The sequence below is a fragment of the Salminus brasiliensis genome, chromosome 19, assembly GCF_030463535.1.
Source record: "Salminus brasiliensis chromosome 19, fSalBra1.hap2, whole genome shotgun sequence".
Classification (NCBI taxonomy): Eukaryota; Metazoa; Chordata; class Actinopteri; order Characiformes; family Bryconidae; genus Salminus; species Salminus brasiliensis.
This window is the reverse complement of record NC_132896.1, coordinates 2,503,526-2,518,642: the sequence shown is the minus strand read 5'-3', so window position 1 is coordinate 2,518,642 and position 15,117 is coordinate 2,503,526. Positions and strand designations below refer to the sequence as shown.

At 41.3% G+C, this 15,117-nt stretch overlaps 4 protein-coding genes and 1 long non-coding RNA gene across 5 annotated transcripts; all 5 read right to left on the bottom strand.

Moving 5' to 3' along the window:
* Window positions 1–83: 83 nt before the first annotated feature.
* On the bottom strand, window positions 84–992 carry LOC140541259 (C-C motif chemokine 14-like). The gene is made up of 3 exons (XM_072663831.1): window positions 829–992; window positions 432–549; window positions 84–280 (listed from the first exon to the last, which is right to left on the bottom strand). The coding sequence occupies exons 1-3, from the start codon at window positions 896–898 to the stop codon at window positions 223–225; spliced, it is 246 nt and encodes an 81-aa protein (XP_072519932.1). The 5' UTR covers window positions 899–992; the 3' UTR covers window positions 84–222.
* A 1,198-nt stretch (window positions 993–2,190) lies between these two features.
* LOC140541483 (uncharacterized) lies at window positions 2,191–2,704 on the bottom strand. Its single transcript, XR_011977929.1, has 2 exons — window positions 2,592–2,704; window positions 2,191–2,419 (listed from the first exon to the last, which is right to left on the bottom strand). It is a non-coding gene; the product is annotated as an uncharacterized lncRNA (long non-coding RNA).
* A 1,553-nt stretch (window positions 2,705–4,257) lies between these two features.
* On the bottom strand, window positions 4,258–5,148 carry LOC140541260 (C-C motif chemokine 14-like). The gene is made up of 3 exons (XM_072663832.1): window positions 5,009–5,148; window positions 4,606–4,723; window positions 4,258–4,454 (listed from the first exon to the last, which is right to left on the bottom strand). Exons 1-3 carry the CDS (start codon window positions 5,076–5,078, stop codon window positions 4,397–4,399), a joined length of 246 nt encoding a protein of 81 aa, XP_072519933.1. The 5' UTR covers window positions 5,079–5,148; the 3' UTR covers window positions 4,258–4,396.
* Window positions 5,149–8,653: 3,505 nt separating this feature from the next.
* LOC140541198 (C-C motif chemokine 24-like) lies at window positions 8,654–9,550 on the bottom strand. The gene is made up of 3 exons (XM_072663756.1): window positions 9,393–9,550; window positions 9,002–9,119; window positions 8,654–8,850 (listed from the first exon to the last, which is right to left on the bottom strand). Exons 1-3 carry the CDS (start codon window positions 9,460–9,462, stop codon window positions 8,793–8,795), a joined length of 246 nt encoding a protein of 81 aa, XP_072519857.1. The 5' UTR covers window positions 9,463–9,550; the 3' UTR covers window positions 8,654–8,792.
* A 1,234-nt stretch (window positions 9,551–10,784) lies between these two features.
* Window positions 10,785–12,367, bottom strand: LOC140541321 (C-C motif chemokine 14-like). Its single transcript, XM_072663904.1, has 3 exons — window positions 12,218–12,367; window positions 11,162–11,279; window positions 10,785–10,989 (listed from the first exon to the last, which is right to left on the bottom strand). Exons 1-3 carry the CDS (start codon window positions 12,294–12,296, stop codon window positions 10,947–10,949), a joined length of 240 nt encoding a protein of 79 aa, XP_072520005.1. The 5' UTR covers window positions 12,297–12,367; the 3' UTR covers window positions 10,785–10,946.
* Between the last annotated feature and the right edge of the window lie 2,750 nt (window positions 12,368–15,117).

The window sequence follows — 15,117 nt, the reverse complement described above, 5'->3', positions numbered from 1 at the left end:
TTTTATGGTTCTGCATGTGAACAGAACTCACCCAGATCAACATCTGCGCTTCTTAAATCAGGGAGACAGACATCGAGCAGATCTATAGGCCATGCTTTCTTTATTATTTCAATCCACAACATAAGCATCGGAGAACACACTGAGAACACACTGAAGGAAGCTAATAGAGTACAGAAGCACATCAAGCCCTTCTTTGAGCTGCGTCTGGATGCTGGTCTGAATCTAACTCTGCTGCAGGATGTCTTCGTGCTTACAGAACCTGGCCCGAGGCGTCGTGACCCTGAAAAAACACAGGCGGCACAGTTGAGCTACGCTTTAGGGGCTTAGAATTGACAGCTGAGACGTTCTCAGGAAGCTCATGTAACGTAGAGATGATGGTTGTCCTAAATGCAGGTCATTTAAACTTAGAGCAGTTGAAGGTAGATACTCACACATAGCCGGACTTCGGGCAGTTGGAATCGGTCTTTTCGATTTTAATGATATTTTTGGGTGGAATTTTAAAATTGACAAAGTTGAAACAGCACTGAATCGGGTGACTGAGGGCGTTTGCTGAGGAAGAGGAGCAGAAGAGCTTTTTAGGCCATTTATTAAAACGGATTCTCGCAAAAGAATGAGTTAGTTAATAGTAGTTATAATACTAGTAAACATGTTACTACAGCCTCCTAAATTGTTCATGTTTTATTATTTATTATTATTAGTAGTAGTAGTAGTAATAATAAGAAGATGAAGATGAAGATAAAGAAGAAGATGAAGAAGATAAAGATGAAGAAGATGATGAAGATGAAGATAAAGAAGATGATGAAGATGAAGAAGAAGAAATAAACTCACTGGTATCTGAGGAGGCCTCCATCAGCAGGACCAGCCCCAGGGTCATACACACACAGCAGCCTATCTTCATCTCTTCAGGGGTCTGAATTGCTGACTGTTGTCGTCTCGGATCTGTAGCTGAGTCTGCTGAAGTTCCTTAGCGCTCTTTAAATTGTTTTACTGAAAATTCTTTATTTTGGGTGGGTCACCCGGCCCCCGTCACCTCCTGTGTTCACCGCATCTTCCTCTCAAAGCGCAGAGCAGAAGCTTGAGTGTGATGGCAAGTCTAGTGTGATAGATCCCCCGTGATAGCAAGTCTGATGTGTGAACCAAGTATGAGTCATCGGAGAGTTACTGAGGGTAACCAGTTAAATAAACGGTTATAAACGATTGGAACCAACCCTGTACTGTAAGGGTCCAGCAAAACGTGGACCACCTGAGGCCTCCTGTGTGAGGAGCATCTCCCTGAAGAACTCTAGATGCCAAAAGAGGCTCAAATACAGAAGAAACTCGTTTGGTTCAAAGCTGTGGTCCTCAGGACCCCCTCGGTGGAGCAGATTTTTCCACTTTGTGCTGGGAGGTGGGGTCGAGCGAAAATGTGGACCATCTGGGGGCGCCTGAGGGTCACTTTGAGAACTGCTTCTGTAAAGAGCTGACCTGCTTCAACTTCCTGAATTCGTTAAGAAGGTGGCATCCTGTTGAGCTTGATTATCAGCAGTGCCACAGTCTGATGGGAACACTGAGTAAGTACACTGACCTGAGATCAGGCCTCATCAGTCCATGCAGTCCTACCCAGCAACTGTGTAGGCACATAAACGATTGGGACAAAAGTATTGGGACACTTACTCATTCATTGCTCCTTCTGAAATCAAGAGTATTAAATAGAGCTGATCCTGCTTTTGCTGGAGTAACTGTAATCTCTACTGTCCAGAGAAGAAAAGGCTTTCTGCTAGATTTTGGAGCAGAGCATTGCTGTGAGGATTTGATTGCATTGAGTGTTAGTGAGGTCAGGATGTTGGATGATGATGATGATCACCACCCCACCACCTCTTCATCTCCAACTCCCAAACTCCTCATCCCAAAAGTACTGGATGGAGCTCCACCACCATCCATCATTCCAGAGAACATGGCTCAATGCTGGGGGGCTTTATTTATACCCCTCTAGAGCCCATGCCCCATCACCCCCACCACCCCCCACCTCCAGCAACTAATTAATTTATCATCCTCAAAATTCAGCAAATTGGAAAAACCCAAAGTTCACAAAGACACATGCATTATTTAGAAGGGGTGTCCATTAATATTTGGACATACAGTGTATATGCACACAGTATTTATTAAACTCTATTTAGCACTCTCTTATGTAACATCCAGACAATACAACTGTTTGTTTTTAAGCCATTCATTGTTTTATTTGACTCCAGAACAGAACAGCAGTGCTGATCATGCTGAAAGCAAGCGATGAGTAAAGGCTCATGTAAAGTCTGATGCGTCTGATAATGCGTCTGATGATGCGTCTGATGATGCGCCTGATGCTCGTGTGGAAGCTACGGACGTTTTCATTTCTTCATCTCACAATTCCTTCACGCAAAGCCTGCATTTAGGTGTCGTAACCCTAAAGAACACAGTCAGATGTTACAGTCAGCTCACTTTCCTCTCAGTTCTGAGACTCATCTCCTGACATTCAGCAGAAAATCATCAGGATTTAATATAGAAACAAACTCCTTTATATATTCATTAATCCATCCCTCACATACTGCATATGTTTCAGAAAGGTGGGCACTCACACATAGCCTGGCCGGGGGCACTTGGGTGATATCTTCTCAGCTTTTAGGATGTCTTCAGGGCGGATTGTAGAAGTGGTGAAGGTGAAACAGCACATGTCAGGATGACCAACACTATGAGCTGAAGAAGAGCAGAGAAGAGCTTATTGTGAAACACTTGGACCTTTATTACTGCTTATAACCACTGTTATAAATAGTACTTTTATTATTATTATTATTATTATTATTATTATTATTATTATTATTATTATTTAAATTAATATTATTATTATTTAAATTAACAGTTAGCTGATTTCCCTGCTGTCCCAGACCTACTAAACCTGCCAATTAACAGGTGAGCTGAATAATTACAGGTGTGTTTGAGCAGGAAGAGCACAAAACCGTGCAGGAATCCACCCCTCCAGGACCGGATTTGCCCACCCCACCCCTTTCCCTATCCTTCCCTAAATCTACCTCTATCCACTCTCAAGCATTTTCAAAACCCTTACCAGACCTTTCCCTAAGCTTTCCTTAGCCTTCCCTAAATCTGCCTCTAACCGTTCCCAAAACTGAGGACCTTAAACTTTTCCCTAACCTTTCCCAAAGATTTCTTTAATCATTCCCAAACTGTTCTCCCAGCCTTTGTTCTAACTATTCCCAAACTGTTCACCCAGCCTTGCTCTGACTATTACCAAACTATTCTCCCAGCCTTTGTTCTAACTATTCCCAAACTGTTCTCCCAGCCTTGCTCTGACTATTCCCAAACTATTCTCCCAGCCTTTGTTCTAACTATTCCCAAACTGTTCTCCCAGCCTTGCTCTGACTATTCCCAAACTGTTCTCCCAACCTTGCTTTAACTATTCCCAAACTGTTCTCCCAACCTTGCTTTAACTATTCCCAAACTGTTCTCCCAGCCTTGCTCTAACTATTCCCAAACTGTTCTCCCAACCTTGCTTTAACTATTCCCAAACTGTTCTCCCAGCCTTTGTTCTAACTATTCCCAAACTGTTCTCCCAGCCTTGCTCTGACTATTCCCAAACTGTTCTCTCAACCTTGCTTTAACTATTCCCAAACTGTTCTCCCAGCCTTGCTCTAACTATTCCCAAACTGTTCTCCCAACCTTTCTCTAACTATTCCCAAACTGTTCTCCCAACCTTTCTCTAACTATTCCCAAACTGTTCTCCCAACCTTGCTCTAACTATTCCCAAACTGTTCTCCCAGCCTTGCTCTAACTATTCCCAAACTGTTCTCCCAACCTTGGTTTAACTATTCCCAAACTGTTCTCCCAACCTTGCTCTGACTATTCCCAAACTGTTGTCCCAAAAAATCCCTTAACATTCCTCAACCATATGACTCCCAAAACCATTCCCAACCCTTTCTTTTACAATTCCCAACCATTACACCTTCATAACGCTAGAGCCCGGAACCCAGCCCCACTCCTAATGTGTGTTTTCTGTTTTTTTAACTGGTTTTGATATGTACGCTTTTCAGTCTATTGCTTTCGGTCTTCATTTTATGATGGTCTCTCTTCTGTCTACCTAACTGTACATTATTCCAATTAAAGATGAAATGGGTTACTCATCATCCTCATCATCTCGGCTGGCTGCTTTTATGGTTCTGCATGTGAACAGAACTCACCCAGATCAACATCTGCGCTTCTTAAATCAGGGAGACAGACATCGAGCAGATCTATAGGCCATGCTTTCTTTATTATTTCAATCCACAACATAAGCATCGGAGAACACACTGAGAACACACTGAAGGAAGCTAATAGAGTACAGAAGCACATCAAGCCCTTCTTTGAGCTGCGTCTGGATGCTGGTCTGAATCTAACTCTGCTGCAGGATGTCTTCGTGCTTACAGAACCTGGCCCGAGGCGTCGTGACCCTGAAAAAACACAGGCGGCACAGTTGAGCTATGCTTTAGGGGCTTAGAATTGACAGCTGAGACGTTCTCAGGAAGCTCATGTAACGTAGAGATGATGGTTGTCCTAAATGCAGGTCATTTAAACTTAGAGCAGTTGAAGGTAGATACTCACACATAGCCGGACTTCGGGCAGTTGGAATCGGTCTTTTCGATTTTAATGATATTTTTGGGTGGAATTTTAAAATTGACAAAGTTGAAACAGCACTGAATCGGGTGACTGAGGTCGTTTGCTGAGGAAGAGGAGCAGAAGAGCTTTTTAGGCCATTTATTAAAACGGATTCTCGCAAAAGAATGAGTTAGTTAGTAGTTATAATACTAGTAAACATGTTACTACAGCCTCCTAAATTGTTCATGTTTTATTATTTATTATTATTATTATTAGTAGTAGTAGTAGTAGTAATAATAAGAAGATGAAGATGAAGATAAAGAAGAAGATGAAGAAGATAAAGATGAAGAAGATGATGAAGATGAAGATAAAGAAGATGAAGAAGATGATGAAGAAGAAATAAACTCACTGGTATCTGAGGAGGCCTCCATCAGCAGGACCAGCCCCAGGGTCATACACACACAGCAGCCTATCTTCATCTCTTCAGGGGTCTGAATTGCTGACTGTTGTCGTCTCGGATCTGTAGCTGAGTCTGCTGAAGTTCCTTAGCGCTCTTTAAATTGTTTTACTGAAAATTCTTTATTTTGGGTGGGTCACCCGGCCCCCGTCACCTCCTGTGTTCACCGCATCTTCCTCTCAAAGCGCAGAGCAGAAGCTTGAGTGTAATGGCAAGTCTAGTGTGATAGATCCCCCGTGATAGCAAGTCTGATGTGTGAACCAAGTATGAGTCATCGGAGAGTTACTGAGGGTAACCAGTTAAATAAACGGTTATAAACGATTGGAACCAACCCTGTACTGTAAGGGTCCAGCAAAACGTGGTCCACCTGAGGCCTCCTGTGTGAGGAGCATCTCCCTGAAGAACTCTAGATGCCAAAAGAGGCTCAAATATAGAAGAAACTCGTTTGGTTCAAAGCTGTGGTCCTCAGGACCCCCTCGGTGGAGCAGATTTTTCCACTTTGTGCTGGGAGGTGGGGTCGAGCGAAAATGTGGACCATCTGGGGGCGCCTGAGGGTCACTTTGAGAACTGCTTCTGTAAAGAGCTGACCTGCTTCAACTTCCTGAATTCGTTAAGAAGGTGGCATCCTGTTGAGCTTGATTATCAGCAGTGCCACAGTCTGATGGGAACACTGAGTAAGTACACTGACCTGAGATCAGGCCTCATCAGTCCATGCAGTCCTACCCAGCAACTGTGTAGGCACATAAACGATTGGGACAAAAGTATTGGGACACTTACTCATTCATTGCTCCTTCTGAAATCAAGAGTATTAAATAGAGCTGATCCTGCTTTTGCTGGAGTAACTGTAATCTCTACTGTCCAGAGAAGAAAAGGCTTTCTGCTAGATTTTGGAGCAGAGCATTGCTGTGAGGATTTGATTGCATTGAGTGTTAGTGAGGTCAGGATGTTGGATGATGATGATGATCACCACCCCACCACCTCATCATCTCCAACTCCCCAACTCCTCATCCCAAAAGTACTGGATGGAGCTCCACCACCATCCATCATTCCAGAGAACATGGCTCAATGCTGGGGGGCTTTATTTATACCCCTCTAGAGCCCATGCCCCATCACCCCCACCACCCCCCACCTCCAGCAACTAATTAATTTATCATCCTCAAAATTCAGCAAATTGGAAAAACCCAAAGTTCACAAAGACACATGCATTATTTAGAAGGGGTGTCCATTAATATTTGGACATACAGTGTATATGCACACAGTATTTATTAAACTCTATTTAGCACTCTCTTATGTAACATCCAGACAATACAACTGTTTGTTTTTAAGCCATTCATTGTTTTATTTGACTCCAGAACAGAACAGCAGTGCTGATCATGCTGAAAGCAAGCGATGAGTAAAGGCTCATGTAAAGTCTGATGCGTCTGATAATGCGTCTGATGATGCGTCTGATGATGCGCCTGATGCTCGTGTGGAAGCTACGGACGTTTTCATTTCTTCATCTCACAATTCCTTCACGCAAAGCCTGCCTTTAAGTGTTGTAACCCTAAAGAACACAGTCAGATGTTACAGTCAGCTCACTTTCCTCTCAGTTCTGAGACTCATCTCCTGACATTCAGCAGAAAATCATCAGGATTTAATATAGAAACAAACTCCTTTATATATTCATTAATCCATCCCTCACATACTGCATATGTTTCAGAAAGGTGGACACTCACACATAGCCTGGCCGGGGGCACTTGGGTGATATCTTCTCAGCTTTTAGGATGTCTTCAGGGCGGATTGTAGAAGTGGTGAAGGTGAAACAGCACATGTCAGGATGACCAACACTATGAGCTGAAGAAGAGCAGAGAAGAGCTTATTGTGAAACACTTGGACCTTTATTACTGCTTATAACCACTGTTATAAATAGTACTTTTATTATTATTATTATTATTATTATTATTTAAATTAATATTATTATTATTTAAATTAACAGTTAGCTGATTTCCCTGCTGTCCCAGACCTACTAAACCTGCCAATTAACAGGTGAGCTGAATAATTACAGGTGTGTTTGAGCAGGAAGAGCACAAAACCGTGCAGGAATCCACCCCTCCAGGACCGGATTTGCCCACCCCACCCCTTTCCCTATCCTTCCCTAAATCTACCTCTATCCACTCTCAAGCATTTTCAAAACCCTTACCAGACCTTTCCCTAAGCTTTCCTTAGCCTTCCCTAAATCTGCCTCTAACCGTTCCCAAAACTGAGGACCTTAAACTTTTCCCTAACCTTTCCCAAAGATTTCTTTCATCATTCCCAAACTGTTCTCCCAGCCTTTGTTCTAACTATTCCCAAACTGTTCACCCAGCCTTGCTCTGACTATTCCCAAACTATTCTCCCAGCCTTTGTTCTAACTATTCCCAAACTGTTCTCCCAGCCTTGCTCTGACTATTCCCAAACTGTTCTCCCAACCTTGCTTTAACTATTCCCAAACTGTTCTCCCAACCTTGCTTTAACTATTCCCAAACTGTTCTCCCAGCCTTGCTCTAACTATTCCCAAACTGTTCTCCCAACCTTGCTTTAACTATTCCCAAACTGTTCTCCCAGCCTTTGTTCTAACTATTCCCAAACTGTTCTCCCAGCCTTGCTCTGACTATTCCCAAACTGTTCTCTCAACCTTGCTTTAACTATTCCCAAACTGTTCTCCCAGCCTTGCTCTAACTATTCCCAAACTGTTCTCCCAACCTTTCTCTAACTATTCCCAAACTGTTCTCCCAGCCTTGCTCTGACTATTCCCAAACTGTTCTCTCAACCTTGCTTTAACTATTCCCAAACTGTTCTCCCAGCCTTGCTCTAACTATTCCCAAACTGTTCTCCCAACCTTTCTCTAACTATTCCCAAACTGTTCTCCCAGCCTTGCTCTGACTATTCCCAAACTGTTCTCTCAACCTTGCTTTAACTATTCCCAAACTGTTCTCCCAGCCTTGCTCTAACTATTCCCAAACTGTTCTCCCAACCTTTCTCTAACTATTCCCAAACTGTTCTCCCAACCTTTCTCTAACTATTCCCAAACTGTTCTCCCAACCTTTCTCTAACTATTCCCAAACTGTTCTCCCAACCTTGCTCTAACTATTCCCAAACTGTTCTCCCAGCCTTGCTCTAACTATTCCCAAACTGTTCTCCCAACCTTGGTTTAACTATTCCCAAACTGTTCTCCCAACCTTGCTCTGACTATTCCCAAACTGTTGTCCCAAAAAATCCCTTAACATTCCTCAACCATATGACTCCCAAAACCATTCCCAACCCTTTCTTTTACAATTCCCAACCATTACACCTTCATAACGCTAGAGCCCGGAACCCAGCCCCACTCCTAATGTGTGTTTTCTGTTTTTTTAACTGGTTTTGATATGTACGCTTTTCAGTCTATTGCTTTCGGTCTTCATTTTATGATGGTCTCTCTTCTGTCTACCTAACTGTACATTATTCCAATTAAAGATGAAATGGGTTACTCATCATCCTCATCATCTCGGCTGGCTGCTTTTATGGTTCTGCATGTGAACAGAACTCACCCAGATCAACATCTGCGCTTCTTAAATCAGGGAGACAGACATCGAGCAGATCTATAGGCCATGCTTTCTTTATTATTTCAATCCACAACATAAGCATCGGAGAACACACTGAGAACACACTGAAGGAAGCTAATAGAGTACAGAAGCACATCAAGCCCTTCTTTGAGCTGCGTCTGGATGCTGGTCTGAATCTAACTCTGCTGCAGGATGTCTTCGTGCTTACAGAACCTGGCCCGAGGCGTCGTGACCCTGAAAAAACACAGGCGGCACAGTTGAGCTACGCTTTAGGGGCTTAGAATTGACAGCTGAGACGTTCTCAGGAAGCTCATGTAACGTAGAGATGATGGTTGTCCTAAATGCAGGTCATTTAAACTTAGAGCAGTTGAAGGTAGATACTCACACATAGCCGGACTTCGGGCAGTTGGAATCGGTCTTTTCGATTTTAATGATATTTTTGGGTGGAATTTTAAAATTGACAAAGTTGAAACAGCACTGAATCGGGTGACTGAGGGCGTTTGCTGAGGAAGAGGAGCAGAAGAGCTTTTTAGGCCATTTATTAAAACGGATTCTCGCAAAAGAATGAGTTAGTTAGTAGTTATAATACTAGTAAACATGTTACTACAGCCTCCTAAATTGTTCATGTTTTATTATTTATTATTATTAGTAGTAGTAGTAGTAATAATAAGAAGATGAAGATAAAGAAGAAGATGAAGAAGATAAAGATGAAGAAGATGATGAAGATGAAGATAAAGAAGATGAAGAAGATGATGAAGAAGAAGAAATAAACTCACTGGTATCTGAGGAGGCCGCCATCAGCAGGACCAGCCCCAGGGTCATACACACACAGCAGCCTATCTTCATCTCTTCAGGGGTCTGAATTGCTGACTGTTGTCGTCTCGGATCTGTAGCTGAGTCTGCTGAAGTTCCTTAGCGCTCTTTAAATTGTTTTACTGAAAATTCTTTATTTAGGGTGGGTCACCCGGCCCCCGTCACCCGGCCCCCGTCACCCGGCCCCCGTCACCTCCTGTGTTCACCGCATCTTCCTCTCAAAGCGCAGAGCAGAAGCTTGAGTGTAATGGCAAGTCTAGTGTGATAGATCCCCCGTGATAGCAAGTCTGATGTGTGAACCAAGTATGAGTCATCGGAGAGTTACTGAGGGTAACCAGTTAAATAAACGGTTATAAACGATTGGAACCAACCCTGTACTGTAAGGGTCCAGCAAAACGTGGACCACCTGAGGCCTCCTGTGTGAGGAGCATCTCCCTGAAGAACTCTAGATGCCAAAAGAGGCTCAAATATAGAAGAAACTCATTTGGTTCAAAGCTGTGGTCCTCAGGACCCCCTCGGTGGAGCAGATTTTTCCACTTTGTGCTGGGAGGTGGGGTCGAGCGAAAATGTGGACCATCTGGGGGCGCCTGAGGGTCACTTTGAGAGCTGCTTCTGTAAAGAGCTGACCTGCTTCAACTTCCTGAATTCGTTAAGAAGGTGGCATCCTGTTGAGCTTGATTATCAGCAGTGCCACAGTCTGATGGGAACACTGAGTAAGTACACTGACCTGAGATCAGGCCTCATCAGTCCATGCAGTCCTACCCAGCAACTGTGTAGGCACATAAACGATTGGGACAAAAGTATTGGGACACTTACTCATTCATTGCTCCTTCTGAAATCAAGAGTATTAAATAGAGCTGATCCTGCTTTTGCTGGAGTAACTGTAATCTCTACTGTCCAGAGAAGAAAAGGCTTTCTGCTAGATTTTGGAGCAGAGCATTGCTGTGAGGATTTGATTGCATTGAGTGTTAGTGAGGTCAGGATGTTGGATGATGATGATGATCACCACCCCACCACCTCATCATCTCCAACTCCCCAACTCCTCATCCCAAAAGTACTGGATGGAGCTCCACCACCATCCATCATTCCAGAGAACATGGCTCAATGCTGGGGGGCTTTATTTATACCCCTCTAGAGCCCATGCCCCATCACCCCCACCACCCCCACCTCCAGCAACTAATTAATTTATCATCCTCAAAATTCAGCAAATTGGAAAAACCCAAGTTCACAAAGACACATGCATGCATTATTTAGAAGGGGTGTCCATTAATATTTGGACATACAGTGTATATGCACACAGTATTTATTAAACTCTATTTAGCACTCTCTTATGTAACATCCAGACAATACAACTGTTTGTTTTTAAGCCATTCATTGTTTTATTTGACTCCAGAACAGAACAGCAGTGCTGATCATGCTGAAAGCAAGCGATGAGTAAAGGCTCATGTAAAGTCTGATGCGTCTGATGATGCGCCTGATGCTCGTGTGGAAGCTACGGACGTTTTCATTTCTTCATCTCACAATTTCTTCACACAAACCCTGCCTTTAAGTGTTGTAACCCTAAAGAACACAGTCAGATGTTACAGTCAGCTCACTTTCCTCTCAGTTCTGAGACTCATCTCCTGACATTCAGCAGAAAATCATCAGGATTTAATATAGAAACAAACTCCTTTATATATTCATTAATCCGTCCCTCACATACTGCATATGTTTCAGAAAGGTGGACACTCACACATAGCCTGGCCGGGGGCACTTGGGTGATATCTTCTCATCTTTTAGGATGTCTTCAGGGCGGATTGTAGAAGTGGTGAAGGTGAAACAGCACATGTCAGGATGACCAACACTATGAGCTGAAGAAGAGCAGAGAAGAGCTTATTGTGAAACACTTGGACCTTTATTACTGCTTATAACCACTGTTATAAATAGTACTTTCATTATTATTGTTATTATTATTATTATTATTATTATTTAAATTAATATTATTATTATTGCACAGTATTTTTATATATAATGTATATAAGTTCTGAATAATATATTCTTTATTTCTATCATAATTAAGTAGTAGTAGTAGTAGTAGTAGTAGTCCTTTATAATATTAATAATAATAATAATTATTATTATTAGGACAGTTTCATAAGGAAGCATGTGTGTAATAGAGATTAGAGTGTTGTTATTATTATGATTATTGTTGTTATTATTGTTGTTGTTATCATTATTATTGTTATTAATAATTATTAATAATGTATTCTTTATTTCTATCATAATTAAAAGTTATTAGTAGTGGTAGTCCTTTATAATATTAATAATAATACACATGTTTCATAAGGAAACGTGTGTAATAGAGTTTATTAGAGTGTTTTACAATGATTTAAGGTTCTTTACCAAATTAAGGTTCTTCACAATCTCACACACACTATATATATCATTATTATTATTATTATTATTAATACTATATTATTATAGTAATATAATAATAATATAATATAATGTTATTCAACGGCACATTTTAAGGACCTTAAACATGCTCTAAACATCAAAATCTCCGTTAATCCCTTTATTTAGGGTGGGTCACCCGGCCCCCGTCGCCCCCTGCCCTTTGGAGCACCGTTATTTTTAAGCATGTAAGTACAAGTGAAGCATATCTACATTCAAAATAAATCAAATTAAACTAAATGAAATGATCCAGTTTCAGGAATACTCACTGGTCCAAACTAATACTAAAGTACAGTAAGTATTTACCTAGTTTCCTCCTCTGGTTATTAGTCAAAGCTTGAAAATGTCAACTTACGCATGGCATCTGAGGCGACTGCAATCAGCAGGACCAGCCCCAGGATCAAACGGACCCCGCTCATCTTCCCTGCAGACATTTGAAGCTCTGGCTGTCTCTCTCTTGTTTACTGGTCTGTCTGAGTGTGAGTCTGTCTTTATATTCACTGTATTTCTTATCAATTGTGTAAAAGTGGGTCGCCCAGCTTTCCGCCTCCTCCGTTCAGCACATCCTCCTCTTAGAGCAGGGCTCTCGTTTGAAGATGATTTCTGATAGCGTATCTGATGAGGTTGATAAGCTCAGTGCTCAGTGTTATGAGACAGTTACTGAAGGTATTTGTGACAGTGTTGTTATTTCGCAATAGCTGATTAAACACAGCCCTTACCATTGCTGCAGTCCCCTGGACAGACACTGGCAGTAGGACAGGCCGTACATACTAAAAAGCTCAGCCACTTTGGTGTGGGATGCCACCTGTCCTGAAAGGCAGGCCCAGTGGTGCCCCAGTGGGGTATTTTACAAGTCAAGTCAGATTTATTTGTACAGCTTTTTACAACTGTTGTCGTCACAAGGCAGCTTTACATAATTAGTAATTAATAAAAGACAGAGACATGAAGGATCAAAGACCCCCAGTGAGCCCCAACGCCGACAGTGGCAAGGAGAACCTCCCTCAGAGCTGGAGGAAGAAACCTTGAGAGGAACCAAGGGGGACGCACAAGGGGGACCCGACCCGTCCTCCTCTGATCAGAACTGTTAATAAATTATTGATAAAAATTACCAACCAGATACAGCAGATAGTTAATAGTGGTGATATTAATAGTGGTAGATAGTTACGAGTCCATTTAGGTCGTATCATGGTCATTAAACAGGTAGCAGTGGTAGGTGGGTGTGCAGCTGGTCTGGCGTGGGTGGTGAATGTGTTCAGTAGAAGGGGTGTCCACAAACATTTGGACATACAGTGTAGTTTACCACCAATGGTGCCATTCCTATTGTGAAGATGCTAGGCTACTAAGGGTGGTGGTGTGTGGATGGAGAATTCTTCAGCTGGGAGCTGGGCTGGTTTATTGTTGGTAGGGTGATGGGGATAGTGGCACCAGGAGGTTTAAACAAATCTGCTTTATCTGCGTTATTTATTTTCATTTATTTCATCTTACATCACCCCCCATAACCCCCCATAACCCCCACCACCCCCCACCTCCAGCAACTAATTAATTTATCATCCTCAAAATTCAGCAAATTGGAAAAACCCAAGTTCACAAAGACACATGCATGCATTATTTAGAAGGGGTGTCCATTAATATTTGGACATACAGTGTATATGCACACAGTATTTATTAAACTCTATTTAGCACTCTCTTATGTAACATCCAGACAATACAACTGTTTGTTTTTAAGCCATTCATTGTTTTATTTGACTCCAGAACAGAACAGCAGTGCTGATCATGCTGAAAGCAAGCGATGAGTAAAGGCTCATGTAAAGTCTGATGCGTCTGATGATGCGCCTGATGCTCGTGTGGAAGCTACAGACGTTTTCATTTCTTCATCTCACAATTCCTTCACACAAACCCTGCCTTTAAGTGTCGTAACCCTAAAGAACACAGTCAGATGTTACAGTCAGCTCACTTTCCTCTCAGTTCTGAGACTCATCTCCTGACATTCAGCAGAAAATCATCAGGATTTAATATAGAAACAAACTCCTTTATATATTCATTAATCCGTCCCTCACATACTGCATATGTTTCAGAAAGGTGGACACTCACACATAGCCTGGCCGGGGGCACTTGGGTGATATCTTCTCAGCTTTTAGGATGTCTTCAGGGGGAATTGTAGAAGTGGTGAAGGTGAAACAGCACGTGTCAGGATGACCAACACTATGAGCTGAAGAAGAGCAGAGAAGAGCTTATTGTGAAACACTTGGACCTTTATTACTGCTTATAACCACTGTTATAAATATTACTTTTATTATTATTATTATTATTATTATTATTATTATTATTATTTAAATGAATATTATTAATATTGTACAGTATTTTTATATATAATGTATATAAGTTCTGAATAATATATTCTTTATTTCTATCATAATTAAGTAGTAGTAGTAGTAGTAGTCCTTTATAATATTAATAATAATAATAATTATTATTATTAGGACAGTTTCATAAGGAAGCATGTGTGTAATAGAGATTAGAGTGTTGTTATTATTATGATTATTGTTATTATTATTGTTTTTGTTATCATTATTATTGTTATTATTATTGTTTAAATCATTATTAATAATGTATTCTTTATTTCTATCATAATTAAAAGTTATTAGTAATGGTAGTCCTTTATAATATTAATAATAATACACATGTTTCATAAGGAAACGTGTGTAATAGAGTTTATTAGAGTGTTTTACAATGATTTAAGGTTCTTTACCAAATTAAGGTTCTTCACAATCTCACACACACTAGTAATATATCATCATTATTATTAATATATTATTATAGTAATATAATAATAATATAATATAATGTTATTCAACGGCACATTTTAAGGACCTTAAACATGCTCTAAACATCAAAATCTCCGTTAATCCCTTTATTTAGGGTGGGTCACCCGGCCCCCGTCGCCCCCTGCCCTTTGGAGCACCGTTATTTTTAAGCATGTAAGTACAAGTGAAGCATATCTACATTCAAAATAAATCAAATTAAACTAAATGAAATGATCCAGTTTCAGGAATACTCACTGGTCCAAACTAATACTAAAGTACAGTAAGTATTTACCTAGTTTCCTCCTCTGGTTATTAGTCAAAGCTTGAAAATGTCAACTTACGCATGGCATCTGAGGCGACTGCAATCAGCAGGACCAGCCCCAGGATCAAACGGACCCCGCTCATCTTCCCTGCAGACATTTGAAGCTCTGGCTGTCTCTCTCTTGTTTAC